The 17161-nt window shown below is 50.3% G+C and overlaps 5 protein-coding genes and 1 non-coding gene across 6 annotated transcripts; 4 read left to right on the top strand and 2 right to left on the bottom strand.

Annotated features, from left to right (window-relative positions):
* Window positions 1-426: 426 nt before the first annotated feature.
* Window positions 427-2499, top strand: VTN77DRAFT_9820 (uncharacterized protein; the record flags this gene model as incomplete). Its single annotated transcript, XM_069426469.1, has 1 exon — window positions 427-2499. One exon carries the CDS (start codon window positions 427-429, stop codon window positions 2497-2499), a length of 2073 nt encoding a protein of 690 aa, XP_069273645.1.
* Window positions 2500-2890: 391 nt separating this feature from the next.
* On the bottom strand, window positions 2891-4653 carry VTN77DRAFT_9819 (uncharacterized protein; the record flags this gene model as incomplete). The annotated part of the gene is made up of 2 exons (XM_069426467.1): window positions 2891-4370; window positions 4433-4653. 2 exons carry the CDS (start codon window positions 4651-4653, stop codon window positions 2891-2893), a joined length of 1701 nt encoding a protein of 566 aa, XP_069273644.1.
* Window positions 4654-5261: 608 nt separating this feature from the next.
* On the top strand, window positions 5262-7600 carry VTN77DRAFT_9818 (uncharacterized protein; the record flags this gene model as incomplete). Its single annotated transcript, XM_069426466.1, has 10 exons — window positions 5262-5276; window positions 5342-5386; window positions 5436-5514; window positions 5595-5914; window positions 5972-5990; window positions 6040-6049; window positions 6105-6294; window positions 6347-6639; window positions 6692-7371; window positions 7437-7600. The coding sequence occupies 10 exons, from the start codon at window positions 5262-5264 to the stop codon at window positions 7598-7600; spliced, it is 1815 nt and encodes a 604-aa protein (XP_069273643.1).
* A 1585-nt stretch (window positions 7601-9185) lies between these two features.
* VTN77DRAFT_t134 lies at window positions 9186-9257 on the top strand. Its single transcript has one exon. It is a non-coding gene; the product is annotated as a tRNA-Glu (tRNA).
* Window positions 9258-9763: 506 nt separating this feature from the next.
* On the bottom strand, window positions 9764-11527 carry VTN77DRAFT_9817 (uncharacterized protein; the record flags this gene model as incomplete). The annotated part of the gene is made up of 4 exons (XM_069426465.1): window positions 9764-10603; window positions 10657-11139; window positions 11204-11280; window positions 11386-11527. 4 exons carry the CDS (start codon window positions 11525-11527, stop codon window positions 9764-9766), a joined length of 1542 nt encoding a protein of 513 aa, XP_069273642.1.
* A 3010-nt stretch (window positions 11528-14537) lies between these two features.
* On the top strand, window positions 14538-16574 carry VTN77DRAFT_9816 (uncharacterized protein; the record flags this gene model as incomplete). Its single annotated transcript, XM_069426464.1, has 7 exons — window positions 14538-14937; window positions 14990-15060; window positions 15114-15196; window positions 15259-15650; window positions 15703-15785; window positions 15836-16162; window positions 16218-16574. The coding sequence occupies 7 exons, from the start codon at window positions 14538-14540 to the stop codon at window positions 16572-16574; spliced, it is 1713 nt and encodes a 570-aa protein (XP_069273641.1).
* Window positions 16575-17161: the final 587 nt, after the last annotated feature.

Genomic DNA, 17161 nt, shown 5'->3' with positions numbered 1-17161 from the left:
GTTGAGGCTGGAGCCAATCACGACCTGAACAACGGGGTTCGGTAAGGTGATGAAAGGCTTGAGGTTGAGGGGGGTTGTGGTTGAGGATCGGAGGAGCAGAGCAGCGGATCTTTTGATACTCTCTCTTCCAGTTTAGCTTGTAATTATCGGGTTTGTCTGTGTGGATGAAAGTCTTGGCACTCGGTTAGTGTGCACTAGCCGGATCGGGTGTCCGGTTGATGATGACTAAGCGAGTAGTGACGAGCCATGGCCCATCACCAACCTAGTACAAACACAGCAGCAGGTTAGCAGCAACATCTCAACAATGGAGAGATGTATTTCTGGAGGGGAAGATGATGAGTGCTATTTTATTTTCCACCACATTCCACCGTCCTGATAGTGATTTACCATGCGCCATTTGAGACCTTCTGCACGACTCTCTGAATAATGGCAGAATTACCACCGCTGGCGCCAGTCCCACCATCCCCGGTGCGGAATCTCATCCCAAATGAGGAATGGGAAGCATATCTGGACGCATGGATCGTCCTCATCGAGCTGCGCTTGAAGATCTCTACAGCTGAATTTGGGAAACGTGCTACGAAAGATGCATTTGACGTTTCCTTTCTCTCTTCGTACTTCCACCAGCTGGCGGCCGCGAATGACCCGCGTCTACATGCGGGGCCGAAGGCGAGGAACCTGCGCAGGTTGAATTTTCTGCTGACGAGGAGACTTCTACTGGAGGTGTCGCCGACGTCGTCGGAGCTGCTGGATTGGAAGTTCCTCGGGGATCTGAGCATCTGCTATCATTCCAGCTCGGCTTTCAGAGCCGTAATATCAGAAGTATGGGACAGATACCAGGAGACGATAACGTCCAGCCTGGAAAGCGGCAAATCAGCAATCATGAAACAACTCTCTGCGTCGGCTTCTTTAACGGCGTCTGATTTGATTTTTGATATTCGGAGATTGACAGTTCTTGCCTCCGCACTGCCTGCAGCGGGCCATGTCCTGATGACAGGCTCGGATTATTTAGATGCTCTCTACGACGCATACAAATCCAAGGCGCACAAGGGCGACGGGGAAGCTCTTCGAAGCGCGCTCGTCGCGAATGCCTATGTGGGATTGACGTCCCTGCTCAAAGGTCCCAAACCGAATCTGTCCCTGCTCTTGGACCATCTGTTCACCTTGAAAGAAGCTGCAGGCGTGGGCACGCCTGGTGCGAAAAAGGATCCGAGCTTGTTGTCGGACTTGATTTGCAGTACAGACATGCTCATGCGGATGGAACGCTACTTGATCAGTTTCCCCCAAAGACGGGGCCAAGACCTCGTCACTACTCTGCGCGCATATCAGCGGGAGACAAAACCGCTTCACCATCGTTACCAGAAACACAAGAAGAGAAAAGACAAGGGCAAAGGCCGTGCTCACGACGGAGTTGTCGAGGGAGAATTCCACGCCCACAAGATGTCTCTCGTCACGCAGATCCAGGACCTCTTTCCGGACTTGGGATCTGGATACCTTGTCCGACTACTTGACTTCTACGACGACGACGTCGAGACGGTCATTGCGCATCTTCTCGATAACTCACTACCCCCTGAACTGCAATCGCTGGACAAGTTCGAGCAACTTCCCGACGCCCAGGTGATCTCGAGTCGCGATGTTATGAAACCGCGTGCAACATCCCCAGAAGTTCCACCACCTCCTACAGAAACCAACTTCACCCGCAACATCGATCTTGATGACGACGAAATCGTCGAAGCTGCCCGGTCTGCGGATGCAGGCAAGAAAGTGTATTTCGGCCGTGCCAACGCCGACTTAACTGCCGACGCTCTCCTCGCGGACCGCAGTCAACACGCAACCAACAAGGCGGCAATCCTCTCCGCCCTGGCAACATTCGATTCCGACGACGACGAGCGCGACGACACATACGACGTAGCGGACGTCGGTGGAACAGTCGACTCCGCGGCAGCGGTCACCGACGCCGAAGCCGAGCAAGTCCGACGCGACGACCGCGCCGAAGAAACCGAAATGACGCTTTTCCGCGCCTACAAGTCGAACCCGGAGCAGTTCGCACGCAACTCGGCAACGCGCCGCTCGCAGCCTCGGGCAGCGCTCAAGCGGGAAACGGGCATGACGGACGAGGCGATAGAAGGATGGGCGGTGATGCTGGAGCGGGACCCGAAGCGGAAAGCCAGGCTGGAGGGGAAACTGGCTCTTGAGGCTGGTGTTGCTGGTGCTGGAGGAGCTGCCGCTCAGCCAGAGCTCCCGTCAACTGCGTATAGGAGACCGAATCCAAGGGCTGCGGAAGCAGACGCAGAAACCACGGAAGCAGAAGAATCAGAAGAAGTCAGCGAGGGAGCGGCCGCTGGCAGAGGGCGAGGTGGAGGTACTGGACGTGGTCGGGGACGCGGTGACGGCCGTGGTGGCCGTGGAGGCGGTCGAGGCGGTGGTCGGGGCAAAGCAAACCATCATCGACGAGACCAGCGAGCCAAGAAGATGGCCAGAGCTGGTGCTTTACCGGGATGATATACTAAATGAAGGACGTTTGTGCCGCCGTCGCGACGGCTCCATTGAATATGACTTGCATAATTCACTTTATACTGCAGCTGAAGAAACGGTGAATGGTTTTTTCAATGACCCATAGACGAATTGGAATAGTCATGACCATCATATGGCATTTGATAGATTATAGAGTCTCGAAAAAGTGACATTGCAAACATACAGTTGCAAAAATATCGTCCATCCATCCATCGAAGCAGACAACATCTATGTACAGATTTCATCATAAATCGCAATCAATCCTCCCGTCCTACCTGAATCCAGACAGGGCACGATTGGATTGGTTTTGCATACATACCATTCAAATATACACAGTGGATATCATGTCATCGAGGCGGTAGGTACCAAGTGGATGAGATCAGTCATGATGATGGTGGTCCGAAAATATGCCTTGTTCAGCGCATGCCTTCCTGCACTCTTCGAAGATTCGGACCTGCTTGGCCACATCCCCCAACTTGCTAATGACTTCTTTGTTGCCGTCATAGAAGCTGAAGATTGCGTAAGGGATGTTGACCTCGCGGCAGAACTCCATGACTAATTTCTGAGTGCGGCGCAGGTTGTGTCGAGGGATGCGGGGATACAGATGATGGATAGCCTGGAACTGAAGGCCACCATGGAAGAAGTCCAGCCAGGTTGGACAGTCCACGTCCATGGTGGTGCGGAGCATCTTCTGCGGGAAGGACTCGTTGACTCCGAGATCCGCCGTCGACATGGCGAAGTGAGAAAGTGTGATTTGCACGTGCAGGGGAGCAGTGACCATGTGGGAGATGAGAAGAAAAAGAATGCGGTTGCCCCAGTCTGGGATGGAGCGGTAAAGCACTCCATATCCAAACCACGTCCAGAAAAACACCTGGCCGGCCAATTCGAACCAGCGGTGCCACCAAGCTGGGCCCTTCTTTGGAGCTTGGCCGAGGAGGAGATATTCCCAACTCAGCCGATAAAGATTAAAGCGACCGAAGAGAAGGATTGGGTAGTACAGGTAGTTCTGAAATTTCAACAGAAATTGAGCTGCAGCGTCGAATTTCATGACGCGGTCGTAATAAGTGCTGCGGAGGTTTGTCAGAAAGCGATGCGAGATTGCGAAGAATGGCATGTGTTCGATGTCCGGGTCATGTTCTGGCGCATTGGTCACAATGTGGTGGACGTTGTGATTGCGCTTCCACCAGCCCAAGCTGAGACCTCCCAGATAGTCCGCGATGATGATTCCGATCACCGTGTCGACGTGGAAGTGGTGAGTGATGCCCATATGGCCTGCATCATGAGCAGTGAAGACGAGCTGGTGCCAGAAGCAGCCCAGAAAGAAGCCGGACGTGCCATACCAACCCCAGCGGAGGAAGAGATACGAGAGCGTTGCAAAAAGCGTATATCGACAACACTCGATGAAATACGCAAAGTAGTTGCAGTCGTAGAGGCCTTCCGCGCGGATCCGCTCGTTCAGAGCGCGATACTTCTTCACGATGTTATCTTGGCAGGCTGGATCCAGCGGAGGATATTTGGCCAGATCGAGAACGATCTCCTGCTGAGTTCGTGCGTCTAGGAAGAACGGCCTTGGCTCGAAGTTCTTATCTGCCGGAGGAGTCGAGGAAACGGACGACGCCGCGGTTGACGAAGAGTTTCTCCGCCGTAGACCAGTTTTCTCGTCGACGGCGTCATCGAAGACTGGTGTTGATGCGCGTGTACTTGGCTCGCTTGAACTGTCTGACGCTGTGGTGCAATCCTCCTTGTTGTATGGGCGAAACTTTCCCCCTTGGATAGGGGGCAGGAAGTTGGTCCATCTTCCTTCGATTCGTCCAATCTGAAACGAAAGCATCCGTTGGCGCGCTTCGTTCGAGTGTAGCCTGTTCAATTCCAAACCAAACTGTAAGTCTTTGTAGAGCATACCAGAAAGAAGAGACCGTACGCATTGATTTCATCGGTCGCATCTCGCCCGACCATATGTTTGATGGATTTATCTCCTCCCGGGTGAAACTTGATCCAGGCATCCACTTTGAGGACCCTGCCGTCGAAGATGATGATATGTCTGCCATCGGCAATCATACCCTCAATTTCTCTCCGCGAGATAATCCTTTGTTTACGGTCCTCGAGCGCGGCCGAGACCGCGGAGTTCTTCGACTCCGTCATGCTGTGCGGGATCAAGGGATAGATCGTCCCAGTATTCTCACTCTTAGACAGACCAGGAGCACATTGGAGATCATTTGAAGGAAATACAGTACAATCGTGTAACTGAAATGTCGCTGTAACTACAGAAAAACGGTTGATGTGGTGCGGAAAGGAGTACCAGAGAGTACCAGGTACCTGGAGTAGTAGTATTTGGAAGGAACCTCAGGAACATGCGCCCCTCGACCCCGAGGTTCCGGCTCCGTATGATCGGCAGCCCCTCTTGCACGTTGTCATCTGTGCGGCAGGCAGCTAAATTAATGTTAATATTCTAAGATTTAGTCAGCATGGATCTTCAAGGCCATTGGATGCTATTCCTGATTTAGTTGGGCCAATCACAACCCTGGCATCACTCACCGCTGTCGTGGCCGCCTTCTCAACCTTCGAAGCTTTCTTTGGGATGGCGCGTATACGCGATTTATCGGAAATAATATTTCCAATTTGATGATAATTTCTTGTACTGACGCACTTCTGCAGACTGTGAATTCTGCAGATATTATTGTGTTCCAAAAGAACGACATCTGATTGCGAGGCCGATCGCGGCTTTTCCAAAAGCACCGCTTGCATCCCATATGTCCTTCCCAGAGGTCAGTCGCCAGAATCGATAGCAGTCGTTTAAACACTACTTGAGTTTCTGACGCCATGGTTCTAGGCATCGCTTTGGCATCTCACCAACCAATGGCTCGAGTGGGATAAGGTATGTCAGTCGATGAACTGTGAGTAGAATTTTAACTCACCCATGAAAGGATCCAGAAACCAGGAGAGAGATAGAGGAGCTGCGTGATGCTCACAATGACGCGGAGCTCGAAAAGCGTCTTCGAAACCGTACGCGAATTCTCGTTCGTCTTTAGATCACCAAACTGCTTCTATCTGAATCCTGCCAAACGGACTAACCATCTGCTCAGGGATCCAGTTTGGGACCGCCGGTCTTCGTGGGAAGATGGCCGCAGGGTTCGCCTACATGAACTGCCTCACTGTGATCCAAACCTCACAAGGACTGGCGAAGTATCTCAGGAAGAAATTTCCTGAACGTTCTTCGTTCGGCGTCGTGATAGGAGCTGACGCGCGGAAGAACTCCGGCAAGTTTGCCGCCCTTGCTGCCAATGCTTTTCTTGCAGAGGGGATCAAAGTTTGGTGGTATGATAACGTGTGCACGACTCCGCTGGTTTCCTACGGGACAAGAATGGTTGGAGCAGTTGCAGGGGTCATGATTACTGCCAGTCATGTAAGCCTGAGAGAATGATCCCGTATATTGGCCAGGATTTCTAACGAAAATTTGCAGAACCCAGCGGAAGATAATGGTGAGTTCCTAATTTCCTTGTTTTCATAGCTACAGCTGATATTTGGCAGGATACAAAGTGTTAGAATCGACGAAGGCATTCCATTTGATGGGATACTGCTAACTTGCTCTTCAGCTTCCTCTACAAAGGTGTGCAGGTGAACTCTCCGATCGATGCCGAGATTTCTCAATCGATCAAGGAGAACCTGCACCCTTGGCCAGGCGCTTGGGATGATCTCGAAGTACATGTTGGGAATCCATTGATGTACTGGCGTGCATACCAGGACTTTGCCTCCCCCTGGATTGGTGCTATTCGTCGCTATGCGGTATGACATCCCCAAGTCTGGGCCTTTCATGCGACTGACTGTCATTGTCAAGCTTTCTACAGTGGATGAGCTGAAAACCCCGACTCCGTTTATGTACACTCCCTTGCACGGGACCGGTGGGATCCCCTTGCCCCATCTCCTGCATGAGATGAAGATAGGCAAGCAGATGCTCAATGTAGACGCTCAATTCGATCCAGATCCAACGTTTCGCACAGTGCCCTATCCCAATCCAGAGGAGGATGGAACACTGGATATAGCGATGTTCTGTGCGGAAAACAACGACAGGCCGCTTGTGATCGCGAATGACCCTGATGCGGATCGCTTTGCAGTCGCGCAGAAAGTGGAGTAAGGGTCCCATCACGCCTGCTGTTGTAATTGTGCGCTGACCATCCTTCAGGAGGGGTTCATGGTACACGTTCACTGGGAATCAGATCGGCGTTCTGCTTGCTTCTCACATCTTCGAGTCACTTGAGTATCCCTGCAAAAAGAAAGGCTACGTGGTTCTCAGCTCCGCCGTTTCCAGCATCATGCTGGAGAAAATGGCCAAGGCCCATGGCATCCGCTATCAGGAGACGCTGACGGGATTCAAGTGGATGGGGAACATTGCCAGAAAGCTGGAAGAGGACGGCTACGAAGTTCCGTTTGCCTACGAAGAGGCTCTCGGATACATGTTTCCGAAAATCTGCTACGACAAGGACGGTATCACAGCCGCAGCTGTTTTTCTTGTCGCAGAAGGAAAATGGCGGTCACAGGGCCTGACTCCGTTCGACAAGCTGGAGCACTTGTTTGAGCGATATGGCCATCACGAGACCTTCAACAACTATTTCCGATCGCCCGATCCAGCCACGACGGCCAAACTTTTCGAGAAAATCCGAAATGGACCGTGGCGCAAGGGGGAGAAGTTCGGTTCATTCAAGATCTTGAGATGGAGAGACGTGACAAAGGGTTACGACTCGGACACGCCCGACAACAAGCCGGAGCTGCCGGTGGATCCGGGCAGCCAGATGCTGACACTGTGGCTGGACCGTGATGTCAAATTCACCCTGCGGGCGTCTGGGACCGAGCCCAAGGTGAAATGTAAGATCACCCCTCCAACACCTGCTAGACATATCTTCTTGCTAAGCTGATGTACTTCTGTATAGTCTACATCGAAAGCTGGATCAATGACAAGGACGAGGCCATCAAAGCTGTCTGCGACACGTTTACGACGATTCTGAAGCAATGGATCCGTCCTTTCGCTCCGACGATGACACACAAAAAGGAATTTCTCACCTCTTCTTCGCATCTGCACGTAGTGAGGGACTAAACTTTTTCCCAAAAGGGGAAAAAGAGAGAAGGAGAGAGAGCCATGTAAGATTTAGTAATCATGACAGCAACGACTTTCTGGATCAGTCAGTCGGTCAGTCACGAGTCAATGAATGGAAGGATAAGGAGGAGTTAGGTAGTGAATGGAGGAATATCCTTGGTTTGTTTTTGGATGGTTTTCTTCTGGAGCTAGCAAGGAAGCCATGTCCATAGGGATGCATAGTGTAATTTCAATTTCATGAAAAAAAGCTCTTTTTTCAGTAATTACGAAAAAAGGATTTTATTTTCCGAAACTTTTGGTGCCTTGGCGCTGAAAGTGGAGAAACTTCTTATATTTTTATGCCATATTATTGGCTAAGAATGAACATGATGACTAATCATCTGTAATTAACGTAATCGGACACCGAGCTGCCACGTCATCCACCACCACCCCCTAATCAAATTCGATGCGATTTGTTTTCAACGCACCATGCCATGGCTGATATATCAAAGGAAGGGCGTATGCAATTGGCAATTGAGGCCTATAAGAAAGGTCTTTTCTCATCAAAAAAGACAGCTGCAGATGCGTTTGACGTGCCTCGAAGGACCCTCGGGACACGCCTTAATGGGACCATTTCTCGCAAAGATTCAATAGCAAATTGTCGAAAATTGACAGATACTGAAGAAATTACACTTTCAAAATGGATTCTTGATATGGACCGACGTGGCCTACCTCCGCGAATTTCAACCATATGCTATCTGGCACAGCTATTGCTCTCTGCACGATTATCCTCAGATGTGAAGGACAGCAAAAAGCTCGAGAGCATGAGCAGCTGCAGGAATCATCTCAACGACCTCGGAGGCCACCAAGATGCAGTAATTGCAATCAAGAAGGCCATACTCGGCTTAAATGCCCTAGTAAATAGTCCCTCCTTATTTATATAGTCAAATATATTGAATTTCGTTGCGCAAAAAAGCTTGGTTGGGGTGGCAGCTCGGTGTCCGTGACAGCTCGGTGTCCGATTACGTTACATTTCAAGCAAAATCTTGAAAATTTCCCATCCCTACATGTCCATATGGGTACCCAGAAATATATATTTATCACTATTCTCAAATGAGGCCATGTATGACGGCTACCGCGTGCGGATCTCCATTACACTGTACGGAGCACTCCGTACAGCACAGTACATACCAATAGTCCCTGTCTTTGAAGGTCAGATTAGGAGTCTCCGGCACTCCATAAAGGTACAATACTAAATGCTTCGGACTAAGGCCAGGGTCGAGTCGTTGTGTGTAGCCACATGGGTACGTATGGAGTACCTCGTGCCGGTTTTCTTGGCTTTCTCGGGCGGGTCCTCTCTTTTCGCCTTCCCGGGCCTTCCCCTTTCCTCTGCCAAGACCAGGCAACAGAGAACGTCAACACAAAAAGTCAGACGAAAAAAAGCAAAGGAAAACCAAAGAAGTGAAGAAGAAAAAAAGGGAAATAATAGCAAAGAAAAGGAAAAAAAAGAAAATCCATACCTAAGGTACCGGACACAGTCGTGCATTAGGTATGCAGTGGCGCAGTTAATAAATCAAAATCCTTTCCGCCTCATCAAGAACAAGAATCGGGTATGGTGTAGTGGCTAACATCGCTGTCTCTCACACAGCAGCCGGGGGTTCGATTCCCCCTACCCGAGAAATGAAAAATCGTTTCGGCCCCAAAAGGGGGTTGTTTTTTTCCTTGCTTACTCATCATCTATCTTTTAAGACTTCATGCACAATTTCTTTTTCTTTTTTCCCCCCCTTTTCTTATTTTTCTTTTTTTTTTCCCCTTTTCTCTTTTTCTTCTTCTTTTCTTTCTTTTTCCCCCCTTCTTCTCCCCCTTTTTTTTTTTTCAAAAATTTATCATCATGCCTTTTTTGTGAAGCAAAAAAGATATGTGTGAGAGAGAGAGAGAAGAGAGAGAGAAAGAATTGTTACAACGCACACTCTATTATTGTTCTTTTTCACTCTCTTGGCTTGATGTACATACAGCATCCCCTACTACCACTATATACTTAGCACTGGAATAACGAAAACCAGCTACGCTGTATCTATTCAAGTATAAAAACAAATGAAATATTATAGGACGCTACACATGTCGAGGTTCAATGATAGTGGCTAGCAGTAATACATGACGACAGATGACAGATGGCTTGCTGGTCTAAAAGTGGATGGGTTTCGAGTACGTGGCCATGGCAGCCTCCTTGAAGGCCTCTGCCAGCGTCGGGTGAGCGTGACACGTCCGGGCAACATCCTCGCTCGAGGCGCCGTACTCGACGGCCAACGTCGCCTCGGCCACCATCTCACCGGCGTTCGGCCCGATGATGTGCACACCCAGAATGCGGTCGGTCTCAGCGTCCGAGATGAATTTCACCAGACCCTCGGTCTCGAGATTCGTCTTCGCACGCGAGTTGGCGCTGAAGGGGAAGGTGCCCACACGGTACTTGATACCCGCCGCCTTCACGTCCTGCTCGCTCTGACCAACCCACGCGACCTCAGGGTGGGTGTACATGACGCTCGGGATGGCACCGTAGTTGACATGTCCGTAACCCTTCGTGATGTATTCAATCGCAGCAACCGCCTCCTCTTCAGCCTTGTGGGCCAGCATCGGGCCGAAAGTGCAGTCACCGATCACACGGATGTGGGGTTTCTTGGTCCGGTATTCCTGGTCGATCACCAGGCGGCCCTTCTCGTCCACTTCCAGACCAACATTCTCCAGTCCCAATCCAGCAGTGTACGGGCGACGGCCAATGGCGACCAGAACGACATCCCCTTCAAGAGTCTGCTGCTTGCCATCCTTGGCGGACTCCACGCTGAGAGCGATCGTCGATCCGCTGTCGTCACCACTCAGGACCTTGGTGCCGGTCAGGAACTTGATGCCCTGCTTCTGGAGAATCTTCTGTGCCTGCTTGGCAATCTCTGCATCCATGCCAGGTCCACCGATCTGGTTCAGGTACTCGACCACGGTCACTTCAGCACCAAGACGAGACCAAACAGAAGCCTTTGGAAGTTAGCTACTTGACCACAAGCGATTCAACGGCTACAGCTGCATACCATTTCCAGACCGATGATACCACCACCAATGACAACCATCTTCTTCGGCACCTGCTTCAGCGACAGAGCACCAGTGCTGGTGACGATTCTCTCCTCATCGATCTTCAGACCCGGGAATGGAGTAGCCTCACTTCCGGTGGCGATGATGATGTTCTTTCCCCTCAAGATCTGCTCACCACCGTCCAGCAGGTTCACCTTGATCTCATGGTCGTTGATAAAGGAACCAGTTCCCTTGATGTAGTCAACGCCGTTCTTCTTGAGCAAAAACTCAACACCCTTGGTGAGACTCTCCACAGAAGTATCTTTTGCCTTCATCATCTGTGCCAGGTTGAGTTTCACGTCACCGACCTCAATACCGCGCTTCTGGGTGTCATGGAGGATCTGGTGATAGAGGTGCGAGTTGTTCAAGAGCGATTTTGAAGGGATACATCCGACGTTGAGGCAAGTTCCACCGAGAGTGCCACGCTTCTCGATACAAGCGGTCTGTAGTAGTCACAACCGTAAGCACTGATCGATGAGACGTCTCTTTCGCGGTCTGTTCTCTCACCTTCAGACCTTCTTGCCCGGCCTTGATCGCAGCAACATAGCCGGCAACACCGCCACCTATTATGACAACGTCGTGCTCTGCACCACGGTTATTCACGGATCAGCTTTTTTCCTCCCTTTTTTTCGCCGCGGCGGAGCAAATCCTTCAGGAAACAGAACATATTGAAAGGGGCAAGTACGCACCAGTCGTCGACGCATATCCTCGTTTCGATCGTCCCAAGAAAGCCAGAGACGGGGCAGGGACGAAATTCGAAGGGACGACCTGTGGTGTGGCGGTGCGGAGGATAGCCCGCGGCGCCGCTCGCGGCAGCAGGGACCGGAACATGACGCAGGGGAGTTGCAGACTAGAAAGGACAGGAAAAGGGAGGTGAAGTAGATAGGATCCTCCGCAGATGCGAAAATACGAAGGAAAGAAACAATTGGGGGAGGTGGAGGGCGTGAGGAGAGGAATGGGACAGTCAGTGTTTGGGGCAGAGAGCAGATGAAGTCGACGCTGAACTTGCAGCAAAAGCTACCCGTATTGTCCCGTATTGTCACCCGCGTATATAATCCGCCTATCTACCAATCAGCGCCGCCGAACCAGAGCGGCTGTTACAGGCTTCCCATGTACCAGCCGTACGACATAAATACGGAATATCGGCTGTACGGGTATCAGGCAGTCGGGATTCCACGGGTGAGGGATCCTGGGTCCTTGACCTCTCAACAAGGTATGGTGTTGCGAGATGTATATAATTAATGGCATTGAGATTCTCGTGACGCTCACCACAGGCGAGGTCTCTTAGTCTAGTCCGTCGTCTGAAATCAGGTTGTGAAAAATCCCTCATAGAGCTTGGACAATAATGGGCTTCCAGGCCGGATTGTTCTGTGACAAACAGGCGGAATAGCCACAATCCGTAGTGAGGACATTCCCCAGTCAATTCAATGCGATATATGTGCCTCGGGACAGTAGGACCTCGTGCGACAGATGAAACGTCATATCAAGTAATTCCAAATTGTGTACCTCCCTCAACCTAAGAATGTCGAGTTCACGCCATTAATGGAAACATTCACACACGAGTTGTGTAATTTAAACTGCATGAAAGCGAAGAAGGAACATATTTCCGAGTGAGGAGCATCGTAGTGCTGAATATCAAAGTTGTGGTACAGCACATTGGCTGAAGCTAGCACATCAGCGAGAAAGCAGGACGTTCTTGAGCTGCTGCGTACTGCTTCGTGTCAAATCTTTCGGGGAGATCGAATCCGCCGGCGAGAACCTGCATTGTGATTACCGAATCAAGCAAAGGACTCTCTATCTTGGAAGACAAGTTCTGTTGAGGATGAACAAAGGAAATCTCTGTTAACTCAAAAAGAGAGGAGGAAATCGGCAGACAAGCACGCAGTGAGCGATGGCTTGTAGATGAATCAGGGTGTTCAAACCGGGAAACGGGCTGGGAAAGAATATGAAAAGGAGAGAAAGGAGAAATGGAAACGACAGAACAAAGGGGAAAGAGTAATCAGAACATCACTTGTCCGTATGTAGGCATTCTGAATTTCGAATTCGAGGAGAAGATCCGTATTAACATCGCTTGGAGTACCAGGTGTCATTCCCTCTTGAATGAAGTGAGCTGGACTGACTGCGGTTTCAACCTGTCCAGATCTCTTGAATATGTCTCCGCATATACTGGTGCCGCTATAGCGGATTTTCCAGCGAGATAGCCGCAGTCCTGGCTAGATGAATACCATGCTGATGCCAGATCCAAAACTGTCATTAGTTCGTGAATTCGGACAGATTCTCAAAAATTCGAGTTGACTATTTCATGGGCGAGGAATGTCGTTATTTCAGTAGAAGCACTAGTTGCGGGGGCAGAGTGAATAATGGAGGGTTAACCTAGAAGAGATGAGTGAGCGATTTGAATTAGTTCATTGTATTCGAGGTTTCCCTGAATGCAACGCCATAACATAGGGAATTCAGGAAAACATCAGTAGGTTATCTTTCCATTTCTTCAGAAAAGATCCGGAGGACAGTTTTCGAAAAGTATCAGCAGGAGAAAAAGAATGAAAAGGACATGAAAAAGGGAGTGGCGGGATTTGTCCACATGTGCGTATTCTGGCACAGTCTCTTAGATCATTACAACGTGGCGAGCTGCTGGACAAGATGGCAAACTTGGTTTTCGCTTTCTATAGGAAAAGAATCCGAAGTCTCGGTTAGATGAGAAGTCACATGGAGAAATGGCTGTGGTGAGGCATCAATGCCCTCTGTCGTCCTCGTTCAACACTTCGTATCACATTCACCATTCACGTCATATCGACTCGATCACAGGTTTGAGGAGAGCCTTGTTTTTCTAGTCGGACAACCGCAGAGCGTTCTGGAGAATTGGAGGTTACCTAATGGCGGGGCTTCGGGATGATGCCGTGCAACCTGGCAGCCAGCTATCTGTCTGGGGCCCCGGTCCTTCCCCCGACTCCAGAGTCCAGAGAACCCGCCCTACGGAGTAAAGTACTCCGGACAACGCACTGACAAGCCCATTGATTTAGCAAATCAATCTTCCAATCTCCTCATAGAGACTCCAACAATATGGAGTACGGAATACTCATCGTGGATTATTCCCAATTGTCTATTGACCCTCTGTTGGAGTTCATCTTATTGCAGCTGTGAGACGTAATGCACCACCACACGGACCGACTGAGACCGGAAAAAATTATCTTGACGACCCAATGTCTCGCAGAAGTTGGAGTCCCTGGTGGGGCATTCATGACTCTGCATGAGACACACGTTAAGGCCGCACTCGATCATCTTTTCCCGGACCAGAATCGGTTAGAGAAATTCTTCTATGCTTGTGTCGTGTCACGTGTGCAGTTTGGTGCTTCGGATTACCAGATTCGACCTTCCCTCGCAGGCAAAAGATGAACAGAGAACAAGCGTCAAGTTTGGCCGGTCACTAACGTTGCTTTAGACCACCGGTCCACCTTAGGTAACTTACTCCGCAGTTTCCTGACAATCACTGGCATAATTACTCCGTACAGAGGTTGATCTCTGCCAAGACTCGTTGGAGTCTCCCGCCGGATACCTTCCTGATTCGTACAACGACTCGATCGATTCCTGACCTTGCTGCGTTGCGCAATGACTGTATCGTCCAACCTGACTGGCTGCAGTAAAGCCTGGGGACTCCATCCGGGGGGGTTTGCGTCCTCGGTACGAGGCCGAGCCATACTCTTGCGGGTTACATGCCAGATGAAAAACCCACATTGCGGGATCTATCTCAACGGCTCATGTATATAAGCTTGTCACTTGTCCTTGAAAGAACCGGAGGTGCTTTTCTCGGTGACCATCTCATGTGCAGACCGCGCTGCCCAACATGAGCGATAAGATCCCCTCTTGGAACATCGTCCACAAGCTCGAGAAGCGCCAGCTTCTCGTTGCTATCAACTGCGTGGCTGCCCTGTCGATCCTCTTCTTTGGGTACGACCAGGGTGTTATGGGCGGTGTTAACAATGCAAAAGACTACATCTACCTCATGGGATTCGGTTACACCGAAACGGTTGACGGAACCCCCAATACCCCGGTGGTGACGAACAGCCTGCTCCAGGGAGGCATTGTGTCCGTCTACTATTTGGGAACACTGTTCGGGGCGTTGTTCGGTGGCTGGCTCGGAGACCGCATTGGCCGGATTAAGTCGATTGCTGCCGGAGCACTCTGGGCCATCTTCGGGGCCTCCCTCCAGTGCTCAGCTCAGAACCACAACTGGATGATATGCGGTGAGTGAGGATACGCAAGCGATTTGATCCAGAGTCATGCTGACATATCCAGCGCGCGCCATCAATGGTATTGGGACTGGGATTTTGAATGCCATCGTCCCGGTATGGGCAACGGAAACGAGTGTACGTCAGGCCCTGTATGCAGAGTATATGAGACATTCACTGATTTCACACAGGAGCACACATCACGAGGTCAATTCATCGCCATCGAGTTCACCCTGAACATCTTTGGTGTGGTCATTGCGTACTGGATGGAATAGTACGTACCTGGAAAATACTTACGCTGTTCAAAAGAAAATGATGATGCTGATTATGCTACAGTGGCCTGTCTTTCGTGGATGGAGGCGTATCTGCCATTCGCTGGAGATTCCCTATTGCATTCCAGATTATCCTCCTCCTCTTGCTATTTTCCGTTGTGTGGTTCTTTCCGGAATCCCCTCGGTGGCTGGTCAAGGTGGGCCGGGAGGAAGAAGCCCGATACATCTTGGGTCGCCTTCGCGGTAACGAAGGAGAAGATCGTGTTCGGGCAGATTCTGAGTTCCGGGATATCCTGAACATTGCAGAGCTAGAGAAGTCAATCTCTCACAACCATTCTTATCTGGCCATGTTGTTTGGGTACAAGTCGGGAAAGCTGCATCTTGGCCGCCGGGTGCAGCTTGTGATTTGGCTGCAGATCATGCAGGAGTGGGTTGGCATTGCTGGTGTCACAATTTGTAGGATCCCTTTTGCTGGATGATGAATTTCAAACGCTAACTACATTCATAGATGCCCCAACCATTTTCCGCATTGCGGGCTTTAACGCTGAGAAGAGTCAGTGGATTAGTGGATTGAACAATATCTTTTATATGGTACGAAGGAAATCTTGATATAGAGAGAAGTTCTTTGCTGACTTATTTAGTTTGCCACCCTAGTCTGCGTCTTTACTCTTGATCGCATTGGTCGTAGATGGACCCTTTACTGGGGTTCTGTGGCACAAGGCATCGCCATGTTCCTTGCGGGCGGCTTTTCTCGTCTTGGCATTAATGCTACTGCAGGGGGTGACACGGCCAAAGCGTCGCAGTATGGAGCTGCTGCTGCTTCCATGGTGTTTATTTTTACGTCTGTCTTCGGTGCGACGTGGTTGACCGTGCCGTGGCTGTACCCTGCTGAAATCTTCCCTCTGGCGGTACGCGCGCGAGGCAACGCCTGGGGTGTTGTAGGTTGGAGTATTGGAAATGGCTGGCTGGTAAGTCCAGGATCAATGCAGCGTTGTTGGAGTTCCTGATCTGACGGCAACTTAGACGCTTCTATGCCCGGTTATGTTCGGGGCTATTGGCGAGAAGACGCTGTACATCTTTGGCATTGCCAACGTCATTACCATCCCAATGGTCTGGGCCTTGTACCCGGAGAGCAACCAGCGGACGCTGGAGGACATGGATTTGCTGTTTGCGGCGGATTCAGTGTGGAACTGGGACGCGGAGCGCACGTTTGCTCGGCTGAAAGCTGAGAATCCCGACCTCGTCCAGGGGGCGAGTCGCAAGAACAGCGTCGTGGATCCTGAGACGGGGAAGGCGTTGCGTGGAGATGCGTCGATGACGTTGGAGACGAAGCCTACCGCGACAGAGAAGACCTCTGTCAGCCATGTGAATGACTCATGACATAACATATATATATTATCTTTTTGTCGAGGGCAATGAAATGTCTGGCTGGAATCTACGCTGCCAAATTTTCCCTGGATTTAGCCAAACTTTCTATGGCCAGGATGGTCAAAGGCTTTACTTTTCGGAGGAATTGAGTTAGAAATATAGAATATATAAGACTACTGCTACGGCTTGTCCGTTATTGCATCGATATCAGTTTTTTTTTTAATACAGGTATATTACCATGAGGCAGAGAGCTTCCATTCCTCATCTGCTTTAGTTTAGGAGCCACATGATTTTTTTTTCGGCTCGGTCGAGTTTGGTTGACACTTACCTCTCTCTCTGAGAAGGGGCAGTTTGTCATAATATAATGTTAATGTCTTGGGCACGCAGGCCGATCTCAGTGAGGATTTTACTAGAAAAAGGAAGAAATGAAGATAAAGCCCTTAGAAAGAACTATATTGAACCTTTATCTCATTGCTTGTAGGGGACCAGAAAGGAATTAAGAACTAAAACTAATAGTGAGCTCCCAGGCTTCATATATATGTGCAGGGTTAGGGTTTGGCTTGCTTAGGTGCACAGGCTGACCAGCAGCACCAACATAA

Source organism: Rasamsonia byssochlamydoides (genome assembly GCF_041956645.1).
Source record: "Rasamsonia byssochlamydoides strain NRRL 3658 unplaced genomic scaffold VTN77scaffold_95, whole genome shotgun sequence".
NCBI lineage: Eukaryota > Fungi > Ascomycota > Eurotiomycetes > Eurotiales > Trichocomaceae > Rasamsonia > Rasamsonia byssochlamydoides.
This window is presented reverse-complemented; position numbering and strand designations above follow the sequence as displayed.